This window comes from Paralichthys olivaceus, chromosome 8 (genome assembly GCF_024713975.1).
Source record: "Paralichthys olivaceus isolate ysfri-2021 chromosome 8, ASM2471397v2, whole genome shotgun sequence".
In the NCBI taxonomy this organism is placed as follows: Eukaryota; Metazoa; Chordata; class Actinopteri; order Pleuronectiformes; family Paralichthyidae; genus Paralichthys; species Paralichthys olivaceus.
The window spans coordinates 1,533,393-1,555,990 of NC_091100.1; the positions used below are offsets into that span (position 1 = coordinate 1,533,393).

The following is a 22,598-nucleotide window of genomic DNA, read 5'->3' on the forward strand; positions in this document are numbered from 1 at the left end:
TCTATCAGACTGTCAGTCTCCGTGGTGGATATCTCGCCACATCTGCAAATACGAGTGAAACAATCTCCATGAATACCAGACAATACAGCATAATGTGGGAAGTGGCATTTCACTGGAGGTCAAGTGAAGCAATGAATACCCACACAGCTGTTCGGTAAAACCTGAAAAGTCAAGAAACATCTTTGCATTATTGTCTCATTAAATGCAACGTTGATAGTTGATAAAACACTAGCATGGACATTTTGTTTCCCAGAGCTTCATTATTAAACATCAATTAATTGTTTGCATTGACTCTGTGTGTGAATTCAAACTGAAGTGGCACAAGAACATTAGTCATTAAAAATACATGATATATTCTCAAATCTTTAAAATTAATTAAAACATGTTTTATAGATTTAATCCCTAAAGGTTCGACACAACTTCTCACAAGGCCTCAACAACCAGAGAAAGGAAAGCTTGTATTAACTAAGTCTTATTTCTTTTAAATTTTAAATTGGGTTTCTGGATGAATAAAGATGCAGTGAACAGAAATCACAACAAACAGTGTCTGATCCTGGCAACCACCGCTGGTCTGGAAGCATTTTGCATTTCAGTGTTTCAAATTTCTGAAAACCATCTCTGCTGCTATAACATACACTTACATGCAAAGTGCCTGCACTTGAACCGCTGCAGCCAGTGCTCCCACTGCTGAGTAACTATAGCAACAGAGGAAAGACTCTTTAAATATTTTCCCTCAGGTTCAGATTAACAGAAAATGGCTCGTCAAGTCAGCGGATGGCAGGGGAAAAGAAACTTGAGGGAAATACTGTGTCTCTGCTTCAGAGATGTCCTGTATTCTGGTGAGCTACAGTGCAGCTGACTGCGCGATGTGGGGAGTCCTCAGCAGGAGCTTTAAGACAGATTATCACAGTGGGCGGTCTCGGGATTGTTGAAAACAATGCAGGGTTAACGAGAGGCTTCGGAGTCTGCTCTCTAATAGAGCGTTCTGTTACAGTAAGCATTCAGTCATCGGGGGGGGGGGCTCGCATATATTTGGGAAAATAAAAGGACCAAAGGAATGTAAGTAACAGAGGAGGATCCCCAATGAGATGGATTGAAAGAGCGTTTCTGAGATGGTTTTTGAAGCACGGCCGTTTCATCCTTGAACTGGTATTTAATTTTTAAAACTATGTACATTCAAAAAGAATTCTGCCTGCAGTAGATTGGACTGTATTCTTGATTCATCTAAACCATCGGGAGACATTAAGATAAATCTGTTTTGGTTTGTAGCTCATGGCCAACATATTATATATACATATGTTATAAGAGTAAAATTATAAATCACAGCAATTCTTTTAGTAACAAACCCAAAAAAAAACACAAACAATTTGACTATTTTCTGCCATTTTCATGCAAACACGGTCAGAAAATAATTATCCATCTAAGTCCGGTAGCTTTGTGCTTTGAGGAATGTTCTCCTGTCAAAAAAATGACTAGGTGCTAGTGGGGGTTGGAAAGTCAGGTACCACCTCCTCCTGCAGTAAATAATACATGACCTGATCATTAGAGACGCACACTGAGGCTCAGGCCTCGGGTCCTATGGGGCATTAGAAAACTCAGTCAGGAGACGGGGCCTGTCCTGAGGGGCTTAAGGTGCTGATTCTAATTTAGCCCCTCACAGGTCCGACATACAGAACAAACAACCGTTCACACTCATTCCAACACCTACAAGTCATTTAAAGGCTCCAATAAACTTAACCTGCATCTATGGACTATAGGTAGAACGTTTTTAAAGGCAGACAATGGCTGAAAACATTAGCTAGGTTCACTTAACCTTTGGCTGGAGAGAGAACTACTAATATGGAGAACACAGGAAATAGTCTTTGGCCTAAAATCTAACATCAGATGTAGAACATATCGTCCAAATTGCCATTTTTGTCAATGGTTTGTCATACGAGAGGATTTGATTTGGAAATTACCAAGGATGTGGATTTTATTGATAAAGGTTTTGCTGAAAACCAGCTGCAAGTAGCATCAACATCACTATCATCTGCCATCAGACGCCTCCCTAAAGAGAAGCTCCAGACATCGTCTTTGAGATGTACGCGTTCATTTATTTAGTACAGCTTGGGAAGGATGGTATAAAAATTTAACTGGCTCATGACAGGAAAAAGTTAATCACCCCTGAATTGGATCCTTTAAATAACTAAAGAAATACATTAAAGAGACCTTTCTATGCTGCATTCAGTGAAAACAAACACAGTCGCTGGTAAAATATTGCAAATGATAAGAAATCCCACTCGTCTGTCACTCTTCAAAAACGTTCTCAACCGATTCAGTCACATGATCATGAACATGATCCAACAACGAGGTGCATCAGTCAGTTTGTAAACAAGTTAACCAAACTTTTTGGGGAGTAAAAGCCAATTTCATGTTCTGGATGAGGCAGCACGTTGATGTTTAACGGAGAAATAAATTTGTTCTGTAAACTGTGATCGATTTTGTCCCGAAACAAAAAAAAAACAATAAATGATAAAAGAACCTGAAGTGTATGAAGCTTTGAAGCTTCTGGTTAAACACCAGGTTGCTTCATGGATTTTCTGAAACTGGTTTGGTAGCTTTGTATTAGCAGCATTATTTTTAGCATTAGCTCGTAAGAACCACTCGTGCCGTGTAATGTGGATGCGTCACTTCTCACGTGTCGGTTCACAGAGCGGTTGGAGGTGTTTTCACTGCTGCATCAAAGAGACACTGCCAACATGGTGGGCGCAAGCTTTCCGTGCCCACGCCCTCCACCGGCTGCTCGGCGAATCGAACCTCTCCTAATCCATCTCTGACCTACACATCGAAAGTATTCCTGGAAATGGCAGCTTCGATTAGCGTTGATTGCTTATTCCCTCTTGATGCAGGGGCCGAGTATGATGAGTACAGATTCAAACATGACTTCAAGGCAAAGTACGTGTTCATCAATAATGATCAGGCGGCAACAAGGAGGTTTGTCAATAAAGGTACTGACACGGAGAGACAAAAAAAGAAAGGCGGTCAAGCCTTCGTCATGTGTTTGACATGCACTGCTGCTGAACTCTCTCTCTGGGGTTCGGTGTACAACCTTGCCGTGAGACGGATGCTAGCTTACGTATTGATCAGCTAAACGTAACCGATATGTACGAGATAAAATGTGCGAGATGTGGGAGGCGTTGGCAGGACTCACTCGAGGACGACGGGGAGGATCGAAAACTCTGCCCCCAAAATGTAGGAAGACAGACTGAGGGCATGTCCCTGTCACGACCTGCGGAGCCTCAGTTTCCTGTTTCTACAAAGTCGATTTCTTTCAGGTCCAACCATCAACAGGTTGCTCCCGCAGCCTTTGTGTGACTTCTGAAAGTGTATCTATGTAAACAGCTTATTATTAGAACGATGTGGAACATGAATAACGTGCTGAAACGACGGGGAGACAAGATTTTAATGAGGGTCAAACCCCGTTCAACCGAATCGCTGATGTTTCTTTAAAGTGTTGAAATCTTTGTGATGTAGAATGTGATTTTTTATATATATATATATATTTATATATATATATATATATATGAATATAGTATTTTATATCACTGCCTGTTTTCTTTTCTTTGTATTGAACCCACACAAGTTAATAAAACCGTTACGCTGACAGATTCAAAATGTTTGGAGGTTTCACATGAACTCGAACAGAAAACAATCACAAATATTATTTTATCACTGCGCACATGAACTAATTCAAATGTGCTGAACCCTTTTAACTCACTCAGTTCAGCTCATACGTCTGCAAAGGCCCAACAGTTCCCTTAAATTCAACCAAGCTGCACCGACCTCCACATCGGTCTTGAATATCAGTCCAGTCCTAAAAGTGCCCGATGTTTAAAAACTCTAAATCTCAGCAACATTTCTTGAGATATTCAAAGTGTCGTTATGTTCATTCTCTCATCTGTTTCTTTGTGTTTGTTGTCCAGAGAATTACGACACATGAGAAACCGTTTCTGTGACAGTTGTCATCTCACCAGTGTTTGTTTACCAATGAGAAGCCTGACAGTGGTTTAACATCTGGATCCTGAGTTTGACATCATCACCTCGGGCCACATCCCCAGGCAGTGTTAGACTCATGACGCGCTCTCTGGGCGCTTTAACCTCGGCTGTGTTGTTTTAGGCGCATGACAGCGCCGCTCTGCGAACAGTTTCCAGTTTGACTAATCCTGTTGTCTTACCCTTTGCCCCCAGACGCAGGGGGGAAGCCGGGCGAGGTTTTGTGGCCGTCTGCGCTGTTGTTCTTCTTGGTGGAGAGGTCCAGGACGCCATCTGAGAACACACAAGGACAAAAAATAAAAAGGATTTAACAACTGGGACTTCAAATATCACTCAAAGCATCAGTTGGATTTGAGGAAAACAAATTGAAAAGATGCAGAAAGTCACAAATGAAAATGATTCAGACGAAGAATTTGTGTTGAAAATTCATCATTTTGTTCACTTACTGAAGAGCATGGTTAACATCTTATATCAGAGCTAACAAGAACATTTTATTAATTAATACTTACATATTTTTTAAACCTTATTATATTTATTTCTGTTTAATTGCTGTCAAGGAAATATAAACAAAAAAAAACACCCATCAAGCATATTTTATCTTTTACAAATCAAATTTGAAGCCGAAGCTGTGGAATGTTTCAGTTACATATCCAGTTATTTCTAGTTCTACAAAGTATGAAAACAAATTTAAAATAGAAAACAGAAGAAATGTGAAGGTATAAAGAAATATAAAACACTAAGGGAACATTGAAAATGTGAAAATGTTTTTGTTTAGTCCTAAACTGCACAATCTCTCTCATAATAAAACTCCAGTTTGGCACGTCTGAGTTTCAGGCGACCGTGTTCCGTGTTCCACTGCATCATATTCAGCTCACCCAGTGGACTTCTCTGATGTGAAGCTTGTGTGACAAAGTGCAATAAAACATGTGTTTCACCTGCACAGTGCAGCGATACGAGGTGGCCAGGAGTAAAGAAGGTATACGTTTCACAGGTACATCTTTAAAACTTGGAATTTGAAATATAACATACAGTACACACAGAAATGAAAACGAATAAATATAAATTCACAACCAGACGATGTCTCTGTCGGTGTTTTGCTGGTGTAATCCCTCAAGTGCATCTGACCTTCTGACCCCTCTAACCCACACAACGGGCGCAGGACTCACTAATCTTCAGAGGCTTTTTGTGGTTTAATCGGACAAAACAGAAAAACATTAGGTGATATTAAAAAACACACACACGCTGAAAATACACACGAGGAATCCAGAACCATGTGTGTACCGAGACGTTTGGCTCTGAAACAAATCAAAACATCGCACGCTCGTCACAAAATGTCCAGAGATAACAAGCGTGATTATTCAAACACTAAGCTACGCTAACGAGGTCCTCCCCTGAGCTAATAAACATGTTAATTAGCATCTGCGTCTACATTAGCCTGCTTGTTTTCACATAACACGCTGGTGGCAGTAATGAGAGCTCCCCGTTGAAAAGTTGTTGGGAAAAACAGTTTCTTCATTAATGGGCAGATTTATGGGGCAAGGTCTGAATCATGATCATGAACAGTATCGTGGGTAAGTCATATTTCTGAGCGTACGACAATATGTGTTTAAAGACTTGAGTCATGTTGCCAGACTCTTAGAAAAGACCCAGATTAACAATTTGAGTCTTTTATTGGTGGAAAACAGAATGTTCAGTGGACTGACTGAGGTTTCGTTAGCTAGAGTAGCTGCCTGAAGCTTTTGGAAACCCCGTTGGTGAGAGTCCTGAAACGTAGACACTCAGTGAATGTGCCATTAAAAGCAAAACTGGTAAAAGCTTAAAGAAGCTAAATTAAAAATTAAAAAACAGTGAGTTCATCCGCACATGCTCTAACGTTTGATGTTATCATTTGATTCATCGATTTAATGTAAACCATTGATTTGTGGAGCTTTAGAAATGTTCCTGAAATTACATCCACGCTATAATTTAAAGGAGTGCGTGTATATGATCCAGCTTTAGGGATAATCTGAGCAGAATTCATCTAAAGGTGTTTTCTGTGTGTGTGTGTGTGTGTAGGGGAGAGAGAGATAACGTGTGAGCATGCAGTGGATATAAATGCCTAAATCTTTTTTGTCAAAATTAAGGAGGCTTACTGTAAGCAGATTCCAAAAAGCTGGTATTAAATTGGGTGACCGGTCACACTGTGGCTGAGGGCTGAAACAGCGAGCTGCCGCTTCCACCCTGCAGTCTGCTCGGTGATGGAAACACCGACCTCCTGCTGGTTTGGTTTGATTAAACGGAGGCTGAGACCCTGGGCAACATTTCAGAGCCGGGTATCACGCTGCCAGGGCTCAATCCAAAAGATGACGGCTACTCAGGGATCTGTTCATGAATCTGAACGTGTTGAATCAGAGTCTCTATGTGCAGGAAATGAATGTGTTCTGCAATCACCAGTGTGTTACTAACGCCAAGGGGATGAGAAGTTTTTAAAAAAAGTACGAGTTTTGTCAACTGATGTTCACAAGGGTAAAAAAGTCGACACAATTTCTCACAGGATACAAAACTAAAAACTTTATGCAAACTTGGCCTGCTGGGCCACGAGTGACAGCGACGGGTGCTGCAACTCTGCGTCTTGGTGATTCGAACCATATGAAAACATCTCACAACACGTCTCTGTGTGTGGTCCTTCAGTTGTGTTTTTACACAAAATGTTTGTGTTTTGTTCCCGTGTTTTTTTAGTATGAGGTCTGTCCCGTCTTTCGCCAAAAAAGATGGTTATTGTTTTATTTTCAGGTTGAAAATAAACGCTGGGTTAGAGGTGCTCATGCATGAGATGGGACAGACAAAAACCCGTGTGTCGTGGCTCTCACCCTGCTGGCTGGGCTCTGAGTCGGCCTGGTTCTTCTTCACGGTGAGGTCCAGCGGGCCGTCCTGGTCGGCCATGAGAAGCTTGCTGAGGACGGGATTCTGTGCAGAGGCGGCAGCCGTACCCCCTCCCCCACCGTTACTGGCTCCCGTGCCGTTGCTGCTCTGGGTGCAGGTGGGTGCTGAGGCGGCAGCAGCGGCAGTGGGGCTGAGGCCTGGGCCCGGGGTCGGGGATGGGGAGGAGGAGGCAGACGATGGAGGGGAGCTCGGTGCCGGCAGGGGCCCGGGCGGGGAGCAGGGGCCCGGGGCCAGAGACGCCGCTATCGGTAGGCTTTGGTCCTTCATGGTGCCGTTGGGCAGGGGCAGGTCGTCCTGAGTAGTTTTTGAGGTATATTCGGCAGCGAACTGGCGGATCATTCGCTGCATGATCTCACGAGCCACGAGAGGAATGTGAGGGTCTGAGAAACTTGGGAGGTCTGGAGAGAAACAACACAGAAGAGCAAACACGTCAGAATCCTCCAGGAATTTTCATCGCCACGTTCAACAGCTCATTTATCCCATTTCATCCTGAAAATGTAATCCTGATGCTTTGCTGAAATAATCCAAAAGTCACTGAGAAGCTTAATCCTGCCTCCTGACTGTGATGAGAGCATCATGATATCAGTGTGTGCGACCCAGAACTGCTCGTCATTCTTCAAGTTGAGATCCCACAGATTTACCTTGAAATGCACTGATTTCACTCTTGTTCTCACTTTCACTTTTTGCGTTTTTACAAACTAAACCGTTGTTGTTAGTTTCTAGCAGGAAGCACAGATGTCACAACTTTGCTTTATCCCCGCCGCCACATAACAAACCCGTATCAAACACTCGGGTTAATAGACGTCGAGCAAAACAGTGACAATGACGACACTCATTTGTTATTAATGCATTAATCTGGCTTTGTCCCAGATAAGTCAACAGTACTTATCTCCTCACAACCAGCAGCTTTATTATTTGGATTCTTTCATGTTAACCACGAGTCGAACCCTAAATCCTGCAAACAATACATTATCCCAAAAATATAATCCTGAAGATATGATGAAATAATCCAGAAACCACACTCTGCACAGTATATTTAGTCCAGTCAGCCGAGGGAGGTTAAAGCACCACAGCATCACGTAGCTCGGTCGTAAATGCTGCTATTTCCCAGCATGCTTCCTGTTTTTTAACTCTGCTCCGGAGCTTGATTGCAGTTTCGTCGCAGTCTGCGCTAAAGGAGCGACGAGAGCTGCAAAGTGTGAAAATGACTGTGAAGCCGCTGATAATCTACCGCGCTTGTTCACTTGAACTTGTGATTCACTCTGGGGCAACAGCAGCTTTAATAAAAAAAAAAAAAAATTATATCGCAGCAAAATTACAAAATACTTCACATATCATGAACACTGGAATAAAAACCTCGGAGTCAAACACAGCAGGAAAAAAAACAAAGCAGTTTATTCCAAAGCCTCTTTGTTGTGTGAGGCGTTTTACAGACAACAGCGATTAGCTCGAAAATAAAAAATAATGAAACCTCGAGCTGCTTTAATGAATATTCAATAACAACACGACACTTGTTTTAAGAGTGTTGGGCTCGTGTCACATCTCCACTGAATAGAAAAAGCGCCGTTAGATTTTGGAGTCAGAGACGATGATGTAGTGATTAAAACATTTACCTCATGTTTTCTGAAGAACACAATCTATTTTAAAAACAGACAAACTATCAAAGCAGATTTATTATTCCTGTGTTCGTCATCCTTCCCCTTTGAGTAAAGTTATATGTGATTGATTAATCCTCTGTTGATTTCTGTGCTCGAGGTTCCACATGACACGAGACTGTAATCCCGGCTCCTGACGTGATCTCGTTAACACGGCCACAACAAAAACTGAAGTAACTTTATCAAGTTCACACAATCAACAGAACCTTTTCTCCGAAATGTAAATGAGCTGCGTGGCCTTTTGAGAACTGCGCAAATGTGAAATATGTAAATATGTTTAAGTTGGTTTTGACAGGTACATTCCGCCACCTCCCTCCTGGGAAACGCCAGCGTCACAGTAGCTGCTGTTTGTGAGGAAACGGCCATTGTGCAACACGACCTATGCAAACGTACACCAGACGTCAGGCAGCTGCGTTTTTCTGTAAAAACATTTCCTCGAGTCGTTCAGGAATTCTAGCGTCCACCCTGAGAGAGGAAGCTTCCAGCAGCAGATCGTTGACAGAAGCAACGCGTCGGAGTGACTTTACTACAGAATGTCTAATGTACAGGGACTTAACATCACGTCACATTGCATCCTGGGTATTTTTAGCTGCTTCTCTACCGTAGCTGAAGGATGGAGACGCCACAGTTAAATGATATTAGATGCGTTTTTCTGACTGAACAATTATCTGGTGAATCTTCACATGACAAGAATTGAAAAGAGGAGAAACTCCAGTTAATGACTGTGGACATGGAAAGTTTCAAATGAAAGAATTAAACAATGAAGATCAATGTTTCTTAAGAAATTAATTAGTTAGGGTGATGAAAAAGGTTATTAGATTTATTACTCTACCTGGAATTGTAAACATCATAGAGCTGTGACTCTTATCTTTATATATCAATTAATCTGGAGTTAATTTATATGTTGGTCCATAAAATATAGAAAGAAAATACTAAATTCTCTTGCTTCTTTTCCCTTAGATGCATTTTAGAAATTAAAAATAGTCGCTTTGCTAAACACGGAAAAAGAAAAAACTAAACAACTGTTTGAAACTGAGAAGATGAAACTATACTTAAACATTTCAGCTTTTAACAGGTATTTAGGATTTCTTATTTTTACCTTTGATAGGCCAACAGCTGATTACACAGTATATTTATACATTATATGACATTACTACTACGACTGTTAGAAACCTGCACGATTAACATATTTATTACTTCCTCCATCAAGGCTCATTTAAATTCACTAGATCCAGATTTTTGTAGTATCAGTCTTCTAATTATATTTGATTATTTTACTCAAACTCCAACAACTTTTTTTTCGGAGAAATCACCAAAGAAAATCCGTCCCCTGATCTGGATCCACACCAAAGTTTTGAGGATTTCCTTCATGACCCGTGATCACATCCTGTCACTAAGTCTACTGATCCTCCGTACGATCCAACAAACAAACAGATGACAACGTAAAGACAACAACGACAACATGAACCTTATTCTTAGAGTAAAATCACCTGAAGCAGGAGGTTCACAATCTGTCTCATCTAAACCATTCTGAGTTACCATTAAAGAAATGAGCATGAGGACAGAACAGAGTCTCAGAGCGGTGCCGTCGCATGACAACACATTCCTGAGCCGTCCTCCTCTGAGTGTCTGTCTATCAGTGTGTGTGTGTGTGTGTGTGTGTGTGTGTGTGTCCTCATGACGAAGCCTGTGTGACTGTTTATCCGTCTATATATAGCAGCTCCGCGGGCAGCTCTGCCTGTGCGAGTACAGCCAAATTGATTAGGACTGGGCATTGATTGGACAGACATCTGTTTCCTGCCTCACTCCTGGAAAAACACAGCTCCGTCACTAAATTACTGCCACAACACAGAACCGTCAGGAACGTCAACTCAGCAAATATTCAGGGACTTGGAATTAGCTTTGACTCCTGCAACAAAGCTGGGTGTGAATGTAAATACAGAAATACACAGAATCAACGTGAACGTCTCCGAAAACAACGACACCCACAGAATTAGAGCATTTCACAACAAATATGTTAAAAGCACCAACTCCCGGACCCGTGGAGAAAATCCTGGTTCGCTTCTTTATCAAACACTCGTGGAGACAAACTCAGTTACGAGCTGTGTGGAAATGACCACGTCCACGTTTTCTGGACTCACTCTTCTATTCAGACTTTTCTTAAACGCGTCACAATAATCAGTTTAAATAATCCTGGGTTTTCGTACCAGAGCAACTGTCACATCTCTGACTGACCGCAGGAACCTGCATCCTAAAAATGATTAAATGGATTCTTGATATTCTCATTTCAAAAACAAAGACACACAGAAGCAGATCGTGTCTCAAAAGGACTGAGAAACAATACTTGTGTGGACGAAGGAAAGAGAGACAGGAATGATAATAGTTTGAGCTATAAAACCTTTACGTTCATATATTTGCTGCTGGAGCGAGAAGAAAGAACTTAGATTTTTTTTTAAATGCTAAATATTTCCTGTCGGTGCAGAAACTCAAGTTTAATAAACTGTACGCGAACGTTTGTGACTCATTTGATAAGAAGTTTTTCAGAAGAGAAGTGAAACTCTTAAACTTTCCATTGTGCATTGCTCTCCTCTCCTCCACGCCTACACATTTTGGACGGTTTTCATTCCCCTTTCACTGCCTCTGCCCTCAGGCTCAAGGTTATTAAACTGAATCTTCACAGAGGCACGGAAATAATTTACTGTGGCATGAGTGCAAGCACCTTCGGATCGTGCAGCTTGAGCTGGAGCACAAGAAAATCCATCCAGTATTGAAAATACCAATGAAAAGATCTTTTTTTATTATATGTAGTGGAAAGCATATGCAAAACTCTTCCACCCTTAAATAAAACAATGTCATGGTTTATGGAAATGTCTCCTCGCGGGCCTGAAGGGTAACCAGCCCCCACACTGCTCATCGTTACCGAACATTTGCATCAACCGTGCTGCAGCTTTATATTTGGCTCTCAACATTTAGGCAGCAAACCTCCTGTGACTAATTATGTTAGAGTCCTACAGTGAACCGGACACAACCGCTGGTTTGGTATTTAGTCCTCGTCAGGCTGAATGGACCAAAACCCCTCATCAGATTGGGATTAATCCCTGAAAAGTCTCTGATTGGCACTTTTGTGACCAATATTTGTCAGTATTAGCAGTATTCATGTATTTTTTATGTACCTCTGATCTTTGGGTAGTTGTTTGAGGAGTCATCAATCAAACAGATGATATTTTTTTAAGTTTCCAGCTTCCCAAATTCACCCCTGGTATCTCATGTCTGTAAAATAACCTTCTGCAGGGTTTCCCACAAGGCCTCTCGCAGTAATCATGGCACTCTTAGTACACTTTGGAAAAGTGGGTCGGCCTCTTTGGCCCAGATTTGAACCAGTTTAAGTTCTACCTACAGGGCAGAAACGCCTTCGTTCCAAATGTAAAACTTTGATAAAGTTCCATGCGGCGTCCCTCAGGGATCGATCCATGGTCCCCTTTTCTTTCATCCATTTTTACAAACTGTACAAATTGTCATATTATGCAGATGATACTCCACTTTACACATGTGTCCTTCTTAATTCAGGGAACAGATCTCCTCAGTCTGCTCTATGCATAGTTTCCACAGCTCAACAAGTATAAAACTCCAAAGTCCACAGGTTTAATTACCTGAAAAAGTGTACAGGTCGTGTTTTTGTAATCATTAAACTGATGCCGTTTCTTTTGTTCTCCCCGGCCCCAAGAACAAACTAACGAACTACAGATATTCCAAAGTACAGCCGAGTCTTCTGCAGGTCAAACTTATCTGATCATTCCAGAGCACTGACACGTCAACGAACTCCCTGATGCGTCCACACGCATGAAGAAAATATAATTCTGCAGACGAGAACTAATTTAGATTCTGTGAAGCAACAAGAACATTTCACCGACGTGGGGCCGTGCGACGGATTCTAAAATACATGATGACGTTTCCAGGTCTTATAAGATCTAGTTTCAACAGTTGGTACAGAAAATAATTAAATGCAGGTACTGTCTGAGATATAAAATATATAATATACTCTGGTATTATATTTCCTTATAGGGTTTTGATTTCTCGTGGGAATTAACCAAATTTTCTGACTTAACCTGTTTGAAATACACCTCTGGAAATACCAAGATATTCTAGTTATTCATGACCAGAGGGAATGTGATAATGAGTGAAGAAATTACTGATGAGAGAGTGTGTGTGTGTGTGTGTGTGTGTGTGTGTGTGTGTGTGTGTGTGTGTGTGTGTCGTACCTTTTCTGTGGAACACAGCATTGAGGAAGTCTTGGGCCTGTCTCTCCAGCCGGCTGATCCGAGACTGCTCCCGCTTGAAGTCTTCACACTCAGACAGCACCTGGCTGCCTCCACCGTTCTCTACACCGTGGTCCTACACACACACACACACACACGGGAGACAAATGAGTGAGACTGTTTTGTCCAACTCCCAAAAATATATTGTACACTTTACAATCATATACAATGAGGAGTGATGGTGTGGTGTTCCTAATAAACTGCTCAGGTCTACACCACTCATCTTGTTCTGAATCACACGTTACGATTGTTTGCAACTACTGTCCGTAGAATATTTCACATTCCTGCTCCAGACATTACGTCCAATTTGTCCTCAGACTCAAATACTTGATGCACAACGCTGCCGTTTCATATCTTTTTAAAATTAATTTTGCAAAAGGCTACAAATCCCAGGACACGTGTCGTCAAGCAGTTGGCAACGATGTCGTATGTCAATGTCGCAAAATGCCGTGAACGACGTTATAATGACGAGTTCGATTATTGCTGATTCCGAGTTTGATCTTATTGAGGTTAACGTGATCGGACATTTTCTTATTGAGCGTGTCGGTGTTCATGGTTTGTCTTTGTCACTTCTCTCGTAAACTGCTGCTGAAGAACACGACGACCTATCAAACAGCTCCAGCTGCTCGATGACCAATAAAAAGCCGCGACAGGGAGACGTGGCGGCGGGACGGCTCACTCGTTGGAGGCGGGCCTTTTGCAAGCTCACAGCCAATCGGATGGCTTCATCCAGGGCCTTGAGACGCAAACGAGGGATTATTGTGAAAGGGACCACGGCTCAGTCGGAATGTGAATCCAGCGTCTTGTTGGAGAAAGGATTAACAGCCACAGTTCGTATTGTGGTTATAATGAGTGTGTTGTTATTGTGTTAAAAACACTAAACAGGGACTGTGTGTGTGTGTGTGTGTGTGTGTGTGTGTAAGAGACAAAGGAACAAACAGACGTTGGAGTGTGTGTTTTTAAAGGCCGGTCCTCCCTCTCCCTCTTTTAACCCCCCCATCACTTTCTCTCTCTCTCTCTCTCTCTCTCTCTCTCTCTCTCTCGTTCTGCTTTTGGCCTCAGATCAATGAATCAATGAGTCCCGCCTCCTGAAGCTCCGATGGCATTTCACAAACAAGCGGACGGTAATAACAGCGAGACGCAGAAAGCCTCGGAGCCCTGACAGATTAATAAAAGATGAAAATTGTATTGAGTGAGGAGAGGAACGTAATGAAGCCGGCTGCAAGGTTTCGTCTCATTCAGGGTTTGTGAACACGATTATTGACCAATCAGACGAAAGATCTCCTGTGATCCCTGCTCGACTTTGTTTAATTGATTTCTCTCTGATCTATTTAGATTTAGTTTGATCTCATCTGTAACTACTGTATTTCACAGAGGAACTTTGTGTTGTTGTGGATCTTCAGCTCTGGTTACACTGTCAGCAGGAGAGAGAGAGAGAGAGAGAGAGACAGAGAGAGAGAGAGAGAGAGAGCGAGAGGGACTGAAGAGGACGACAGAGCGACAGATGGGGTTGATGGAGTGCGGCGGTGGTGGCGGTAGAGCCGGGATGTTTTTAAGGAGGCAGATGGCCGACCCTGGAGGTCAAACTGAGGTCAAGTTAAAAAACAAGCGACCCTCGGCGGCTGAGGGAAGGACGCCCCCCCCCCCCCCCCCACTCCTACTTCCTTCCCGTCTTGGTTTCGCCTCCTCAATCCCTTGTTCCATCACTCTCCAAAAATAAAGAACAATAAGATGGAAATAAAAACATCCCCAGAAAGCACTTCACCCGCACGGAGACCAGACATTTTGATTATTCTGCTGATGTCAGAATCAAAAGCTCCACGAGATGAGATTGTTGGAAGTTTTGAAGAAACTCCTGCAAAATAAAATGTGTTTTCAAGTTTCCATCCATCACCTTAAATTCTTCTGTTCTAATGGATGAATTTGTCTCCGTGGTTTCTAACAGCCGCTGTGGTGACGGAGACAGCCCCCCCCCCCCCCTCCTGCAAGGAATCAAACAGGGGCCATTGAACATAAGTGCACGCTTTCCTTTTGTTCTTCCTCTTTTTTAGCAAAGCAGGGCGGCAAGGGGGGGATAACGGCAAGCGGCTGCGTCACGTGAATATGTTGAGTCTGCAGCAGAGCGAGCAGACACAGGTGCCGCCACCACCGTGCGTGTGCATACGTGCACGTTGAAGAAGCAACTCGTTATTATTCTGCTCTGATGACTTTTTTAGCTGAGAAACATTGAGAGGAGGCAGCGTCGGCCTCTCTGCTGCGGTGGGAGTCGCACTAATTTACACCCCTGTCTCCGTCCTCCCACACACACACACACACACACACACACACACACACACACACAGTTATGTAGTATTCCTTTCAGAAGCTAAATTGGGGTCAAGACCATGATGGTTGGAAAACACAAATAACAAGTGTGAGGGAGGAAGAGGAGGGAAAGTTTTTAACACCTAGCTCAAAATGGCTGCAGACAAAAACACAACATGTGTGGTGTTAGAGAAACACACATTTACATTTTTATAATTTTTGCTTTGTTTAAATTTTCAACATTACAAGAAGGTGGCAAAAGATACTGATGATTCATTTCTTGTCAGCCTTGGATATAAAATGTTGAACGGTCACTTTGGACTAAATGATTCATCGTGTGGCTCGTTTGTGAGTCCAACATTTTGTTTTAAGGAGTCCCTAAACATTTTGGGACACGTGTTTATTTTCCACATCCTCGTCATGAAACCTTCACGCTGCCAGTTTGTCTCCTACCTTGATTTTCTCACGTCTCAAGCAGCAGAAGAGACAGTTTTCATCGAAGGACCAGTCAGACACTTCCTCCGGCTCGCAGTCTGCAGCAGAGAGAAGGACAGAAAGCAAAGGGGTTAAATAAATCCAGCTCCCATGATCCTCAGTATCTCCCAACACGATGCACTCAGCAGCAGTTAGTAGACTTTTTACTCTTCAGGTCTCAAAAGACATCAGCAAACTTTCTTAAAATCCAAACTGCACAAAGTTAATTGCAGAAAAATCTACCTCCGGTTACTTTACCGGAGAAATAACGAGCTGTTTGGAGGATGGAAAACTCAAATGCAAAATATTGTTTGCAGAGATTTGAATGTGTTTTATTTTTAGGTAGTCAAAAGTAGGTTTAGTTTCCATCATGCTAAAACTTTTTTTCATTGGAATTCAAGCTTTCAAAGCCTTTGTTTTTAATATACTTTCAGAATATTCATATAAATATATTTATCCCACAGTAACGCAGGTGTAGATAAGTCACCAGAGAAAAGGTTGGGGTCTTATCTATTCATACTAATATAACTGCAGTAAACTCACATTGGTTTGGCTCTCACCAGCTATTTTTGCATGTTTTGTAATTTAAGAGCCTTTAATTTAAATTGTATTTTTTTTTTTATTTTAAATTTAAACCACGAGAAGCAAAAAAACAAGACGAGCTTCTGTTAAGTTTCTTTTCAGGGAGCGAAAACTTGCAAGAACACAAGTTTGAGCCTTTAAGAACAATGACGTCTTCTGCCGTGATCACAAATCCCAACCGTCGTGTGTGTGTGTGTGTGTGTGTGTGTGTGTGTGTGTGTGTGTGTGTGTGTGTGTTCTTTACAATACAGAAGATCACGTCACCTCCAATCACAGTCCACTTTACCTGCAGGCTCCTGTGAGACATGCGACAGATACACAGACAGTCTCTAACTCTCTCGCTGTAATGAAAAGGTCAAAGGTGAACTGTGCTTGAACCCTGTGGTTGCGCCACATACAATATCACTGGGAAGGCGCCAATTAGCTCCAGTCCCACTGCTAACGTGACCCCCCCAACCCTCCCAGTAGTCAAGTGTGTGTGTGTGTGTGTGTGTGTGTGTGTGTGTGTGTGTGTGTTTACATGAATCTTTAACCATCGGTGTTTGTGCTCAGTCAGTGCGTCGAACGTCTCTTAATTAATCAGGTCAGTGTTTCTGCAGCATCCTGGTTTTCTGAACATCACGTTAATGAGAAACATTTTCTTTATTTAATATTTACAGAAACCCGTTAAACACACACACTGCATTGTTTCTGCTGTAATGATTTCTGAGTGTGTGTGTGTGTGTGTTTCACTGCAGTTGCAGGGTCTGACGCCACACGGTTAAATGGCTGCTTTTAGGTTCAGAGTTTGGTTTGGGTTCGGGGGCCAGGGAATAATAAAATGTTATAATAATAATAAACTGTATGATAAGATACACAGTGCTTTACAGAAACCATCACAACAAGAGAAATTAAATGGAGAATGAACACAACATGTGTAAAATATTCAATTGCAGCTCTGCTCTCTCTCTGAACGTGACCCGAGCGTTGGTTGTTCCACGATAACAGACGTGTGCAGTGTAAATAAAAAGAGGGGGCGTCACATGACTACATGTCCAACACCTTCTCTGGTAGTGATATCTACCAAAACACAATATTCACACTTTACTGCAGCAAACGACACAAACCCCAGCTCCTGAGTGGTGCGCCTCTGGAATTCTGGGAAATATTGGAAATCATTAATCACTGGAGAAGGATCAGCGGAGAAAATTTATGGAGCGTGTTTCACATCATTTTTTTGTGTGGTGTGTTTAAATGTGTGAATATGTCAACGCCACTAAATCTTCAACCTTGATGCTGTTGCACGTACATGGAATCTAGTGTGTGTGTGTGTGTGTGTGTTACACTGTGACGCTCTGAGACGGCGTGTGATGCATGAGTGAAAATATTGGAAATATTCTAAAAATGCCTTAAGTTGGTGGGGGAGGGGGTCACATGACTCTCGGACGCCATGTTGACCTCCTTTCCCTGAGATGGAGGAGGGGGAGAGAGAGAGAGAGAGAGAGAGAGAGAGAGAGAGAGAGAGAAGGTTGTGGGTGTTTAGGTGAGACTGGTCGTCACTGGCTCTGCCTCTCATGGCATCTATATTTGATTTGTGTCGCCCCGAGTTGGGAAACTCTCTGAGACACGAGTCACATGACCGGCCTGATGAATTCCACAGTATTTTATGGTTTGTCAGCGCAGACGGAGTTTCCTTCACTCTGCGGCTCGACGCCGCCCAAATAACGCAGGCTATTAAAACACACACATTCTAAATGAAGTCTCGGGACAACTTTGATAACATCCTGAGAAACAGACTTCACTTCATCGGCGTGATGAATCCTCACTTATATCAAAAATATAAATAAAACAGATTTAGATTTTTAAAATCACAGCTCAGAGTTTGGCGGAGTTTTCTTTCACCCGAGAGTGAATCTGTGTGTTGATAAAATCAGGATAAACTGAACCGACACGAGGTGGAAAGTGAATTTTAAGAAGCATCTCCGGTATGTTGTCGTTCTGTTGCGTCAGCTGACGTTGGCCGCCACCTTTGTTGATGAAGACAATACGAGACGAGACCGACTGGTTTCTGTTGGTCGCGGTCTGACCCTGAATGTGGCTGGTTCTTTTCATTCTTCACATCTACTTCCGCTGCTCCAGACTTTTTTTCTCCTCTTTCTCCATTTAGTGACGACGCCGCAGAGTTCGTCCTGATTGAAATATTTCTGTGCAGACGTGTTAATTCTGCGGGCGGGGCGATAAAACGCCGTCGACAGATCGGTAGATGTGAGGACGGTGGTTTTTGCTCGTTGTCATTCTGGTAAATTCATAAAACATCTCGTTCAATCTGATTAAATAATGATCTAGTTGTTGTCCCGTTAAAGGTTTTACACGTAGGTTTTCTCTGCAGCTGAACAAAGTTTATAATGTTGACGATGTAGAAACAGCAAAAGTCAATATATAGCACACATTGGTGCATATGTGTGTGTGTGTGTGTGTGTGTGTGTGTGTGTGTGTGTGTGTGTGTGTGTGTGTGTGTGTGTGTGTGTGTGTGTGTGTATGAGCATGTTTACCTTGGAATAGAGTGATGTCTTTGACTAGTCCCGGCCCAAACAAGCCTTCCAAGATGCTCTCAAAGCCTGTGAAGCAGAGAAGAGACGTGACATTAACGCAAGGTGACGTGTTTAACATCAAAACAACTAATGTGACAATAAGGAAAATACCATTAAAAAAAAAAAGAAAAACCCTCACGCATGATAATAAAAATAACTCTGGTGTCGTTTTTCAAAATAAAATATTTAGACATAATTGTAAAGGTTGTCTGAACCATTGTTTGATCTTCTGAAGGGTAAGGAACAGAAATGACAGTGATTGTTCCCCTCCCCCCTGTAGGACATATTTTGCTGATGCACAGCCTCCGCTGTTCTCACCCAGAGGCAACAAAAAAAAAAAAAAAAAACAAAGATCGCAGCACAAAGCAAGTTTGTCACCATCAATCTCCTGGTGAATTTAACATGCAAATAAACATGTTTCAATATTCCATGAAAGCTGACGATGACAATGACCTGGAAGCTCGTTCCCAAACACACACAGACAATGATGCGTGAGCACAGAACACACAGCAACACACAACACACACACACACACACACACACATACACAAAGATAATAGACAAGGCCGAAGCTAATGCAAAGGCTTTTTGGGCTCAGAACAAACAAACAGAAACACAGAAAGATCCACAAAGACAAGGCTGAGTGAGCAATTATAACACACACACACACACACACACATATATATATATACAGAGAGTGTGTGGAACCATTTATTAGTCCCTATGCACAAAGGACACTCTCTCTCTCTCTCTCACACACACACACACACACGGCCTTGTCTTTCTTCCCGGATCTTAAAGCACTGCACCTCTGATACACCAAGCTAATGTCACTCAGTTTTTATTAACTGTAAATACCCTCGTTCTGCTGTTGCTTGGCAACCGTATACAGAGAAACATAAATACATATCGCAATTTTCAACCTGAGCACCCCCCCCCCGCCCCCCTGTGCTGCTGCTCCCCCCCCCCCCCCCCCCCCCCCCCCCCCCCACCTCATCCTCCATTAAATGGAAATGGAGGCAGACAGATAGAAACAGAGACAAAGACAAAGTGTACATGTGTGTTTGTGTGTGTGTTTTTAGCAGGAAGAGAAACAAGCACACACACATTTCATTAACACACACACACACACACACACACACACTCCAGGTGGAGCCACTTGTGTCAGCAGAGGGTCAATGTCTAGTGTCACATACTTTCAATGGAGGGAATAAACTCGTCTAATAAACCAGAGTCTGCGTGGAAACGTTTTTCTCTGTTAGAAAAATCATAACGTCTGACCCCTGACAGCAGCCCCCCCCCCCCCCCTCAGCTCCTGCAGCACCGTGCACGAGCGTGTGTGTGAAAACCTCACAGGTTTACCTGCTGACGGTTTCGATTCGGTGGAGTTTGGATTAAAGCTCCACCGGTTTCAGTCAGGTCAACATGAACGAAGCCCGTGTTCACACTAATGTGGATATTTTGCAAAACAAACTTTTCCCTCTGAGCCTCTCGTTCACCGATGTTTCACCGATGCTCTGCGTAATGAACCGCGATGCAGCGGGTGACTCAACTCACTGAGCAATTAATTTAAATTAATCAATTAATATTAATGAAAAACGTATATAAGATGAAGAAAATATAATTGAAATATTAATCGTTTCAAACCGTTGTTTGCTCATTGTGGGAACAGTTGGTTTCTTCCATGTTAAGTCCCATGAGATAATGTTCACTATGATTTGGTGCTATTCAAAGTTTCTGGACAAAGAACTTTTCAATACAGAAGAGAAAGTTGAAATTTGACACTGAGTCAACGACAACAACGTGATCTCAGATCAGCTCAGAATGAAGGTTCTAGTGAGGGAGCAAGTTTAAAACAGACAAAATCACCAGTGTGTGTGTGTGTGTGTGTGTGTGTGTGTGTGTTGGCAAGATGCCAGAAACAAATGAAGTTGTGTCATCCGACCAGTCGTTGCGCATCGGTATCACATCGCACAAACAAACACAAACACACACACAGAGGGAAACATCCTCTTGTGTTTTTTGGGGGTTTTACGCCCGATGGCACAAACCACCAGTGGAATACAAATCCTCCAAATACACAACATCAAGTAAAATGTGTGAAAAATACACACTGAGCTTTTAAAGGTTTTTCAGGTTTCACGGTTTAAACCTTAAATTCCAAATGTTTCAGTTCAGTTCAGAATAAAACTATCACAAATTCATCCACCGATTCTGACAAGCAGACAATGATCCTCCTTCTTCTTCACTGTCCTCGCTTCTCAAATTAGTGCAGCATTGTATGTGTTGAAAACACACACACACACACACACACACACACACAAGCGGGCACATCACAAAGTTCCCTTAAACCTGCACATGCAAAATTCATGTGGCCTACAAAGGCAGCTTTGATAACAAAAAAAACGAAGCTTCAAAGAATTTTCAAAAGCTTCAATCTCTTCCTCCTATCCAGCGGCCTGTGTGCACAGAAATAGAGCCGTGCTTTCAAGTCGGGGGGGAAATAATTAGGGTTGCAGCGTGAGAAATCAGCACTGGAAGTCAAAGTTACACAGCCCCCCCCCCCCTCACATGATGGAGAGTGTTTTCATTTTTTTAAAGGGTCAGTCCGTCACTAACGTAGCTCCGGCAGAGCAGAGGCCGGCGGACAGTGGAGGACGTCCGTCCCGCGATTGGACAGCATGAGATCGAGGATGCGACTGGACCAATGAGATGAGGGGACGTGAGACAAAGTCTCGGTCGAGCCACGGGCAAAAAAAAAAAAAAAAAAAGGTCCAGAAATGTAGGTCAGTTAGTGAACGCAACTCTGGGCCCAAAAGCATTCACACATGACATGGTAGAGAGAGAGAGAGAGAGAGAGAGAGAGAGAGAGACCCCCACACACAACACACACATTATAGCATCAGGGATTCTCTCAGTTATGCAAAAATGCACGTGACTATGCAGCACACACACACACACACACACACACACACACACACACACACACACACACACACACACACAGAGCTGTCCCCAATCTCTGAAACCTCCATTGTGTCACTTCGTTTCACTTCACAGAGTCCAGCAGCACAGCCGAGAGCAGTGTGACACAAACTTAAGAGACTCACACACACACACACACACACACACACACACACACACGCACACACACACACACACACACACACACACACACACACATTACATGCATGAAGGGAATCACAAGACATTGAGCTAATCCACATCTGTACCACGAAGGACAAACAAACTATAATGCAGCCTTAAAATACGTCGTGAATTTATAAATGAGGCCGAGGAAGTGCTGCAGATTTAGAACATGATTTAAATAATAAAGCAGAGGTAGATTATGGAAACACACACACACACACACACACACACACACACACCTTGGACTCTTCTCAGTTAAAGCTGAAATATTATTCATATATTTTCTGATGCGGATTCTTAAAACCTGCAGAACATTAATCTGGGAAAACAGAGGGGGGAGGGGGGGGGGTGACTGACACTTCTCATTGGATACCATCAATATGACACACGTGTCATGAGCCTGCCTGGTTTCGCCAGAGGCCGATGGGAGTTAGTGTCGATGCTGCTGGGGGGGAGATGATGGGAGTCATTAGATGTTTTTCTTCTTCGTTTCGTGAACTTCTCAAAAAAACACCAGGAAACGAAAGATGTATCTGTCTCAGCGTGGACAACAGGGAAATCTGGCAAACACGACACAGGAAGGAAATAAACCT

The 22,598-nt window shown here is 42.6% G+C and overlaps 1 protein-coding gene across 1 annotated transcript in view; it reads right to left on the reverse strand.

Annotated features, from left to right (window-relative positions):
* lcor (ligand dependent nuclear receptor corepressor) overlaps nucleotides 1-22,598 on the reverse strand; it is a 68,155-nt gene that overhangs the window by 14,806 nt on the left and 30,751 nt on the right. The window contains exons 2-6 of the mRNA XM_069530307.1: nucleotides 18,817-18,882; nucleotides 15,683-15,762; nucleotides 12,869-13,001; nucleotides 6,882-7,352; nucleotides 4,215-4,305 (exon numbers count right to left, since the gene is read on the reverse strand). Coding sequence (XP_069386408.1) covers nucleotides 4,215-4,305; nucleotides 6,882-7,352; nucleotides 12,869-13,001; nucleotides 15,683-15,762; nucleotides 18,817-18,882 — 841 coding nt within the window. The remainder of the gene's footprint in view (nucleotides 1-4,214; nucleotides 4,306-6,881; nucleotides 7,353-12,868; nucleotides 13,002-15,682; nucleotides 15,763-18,816; nucleotides 18,883-22,598) is intronic.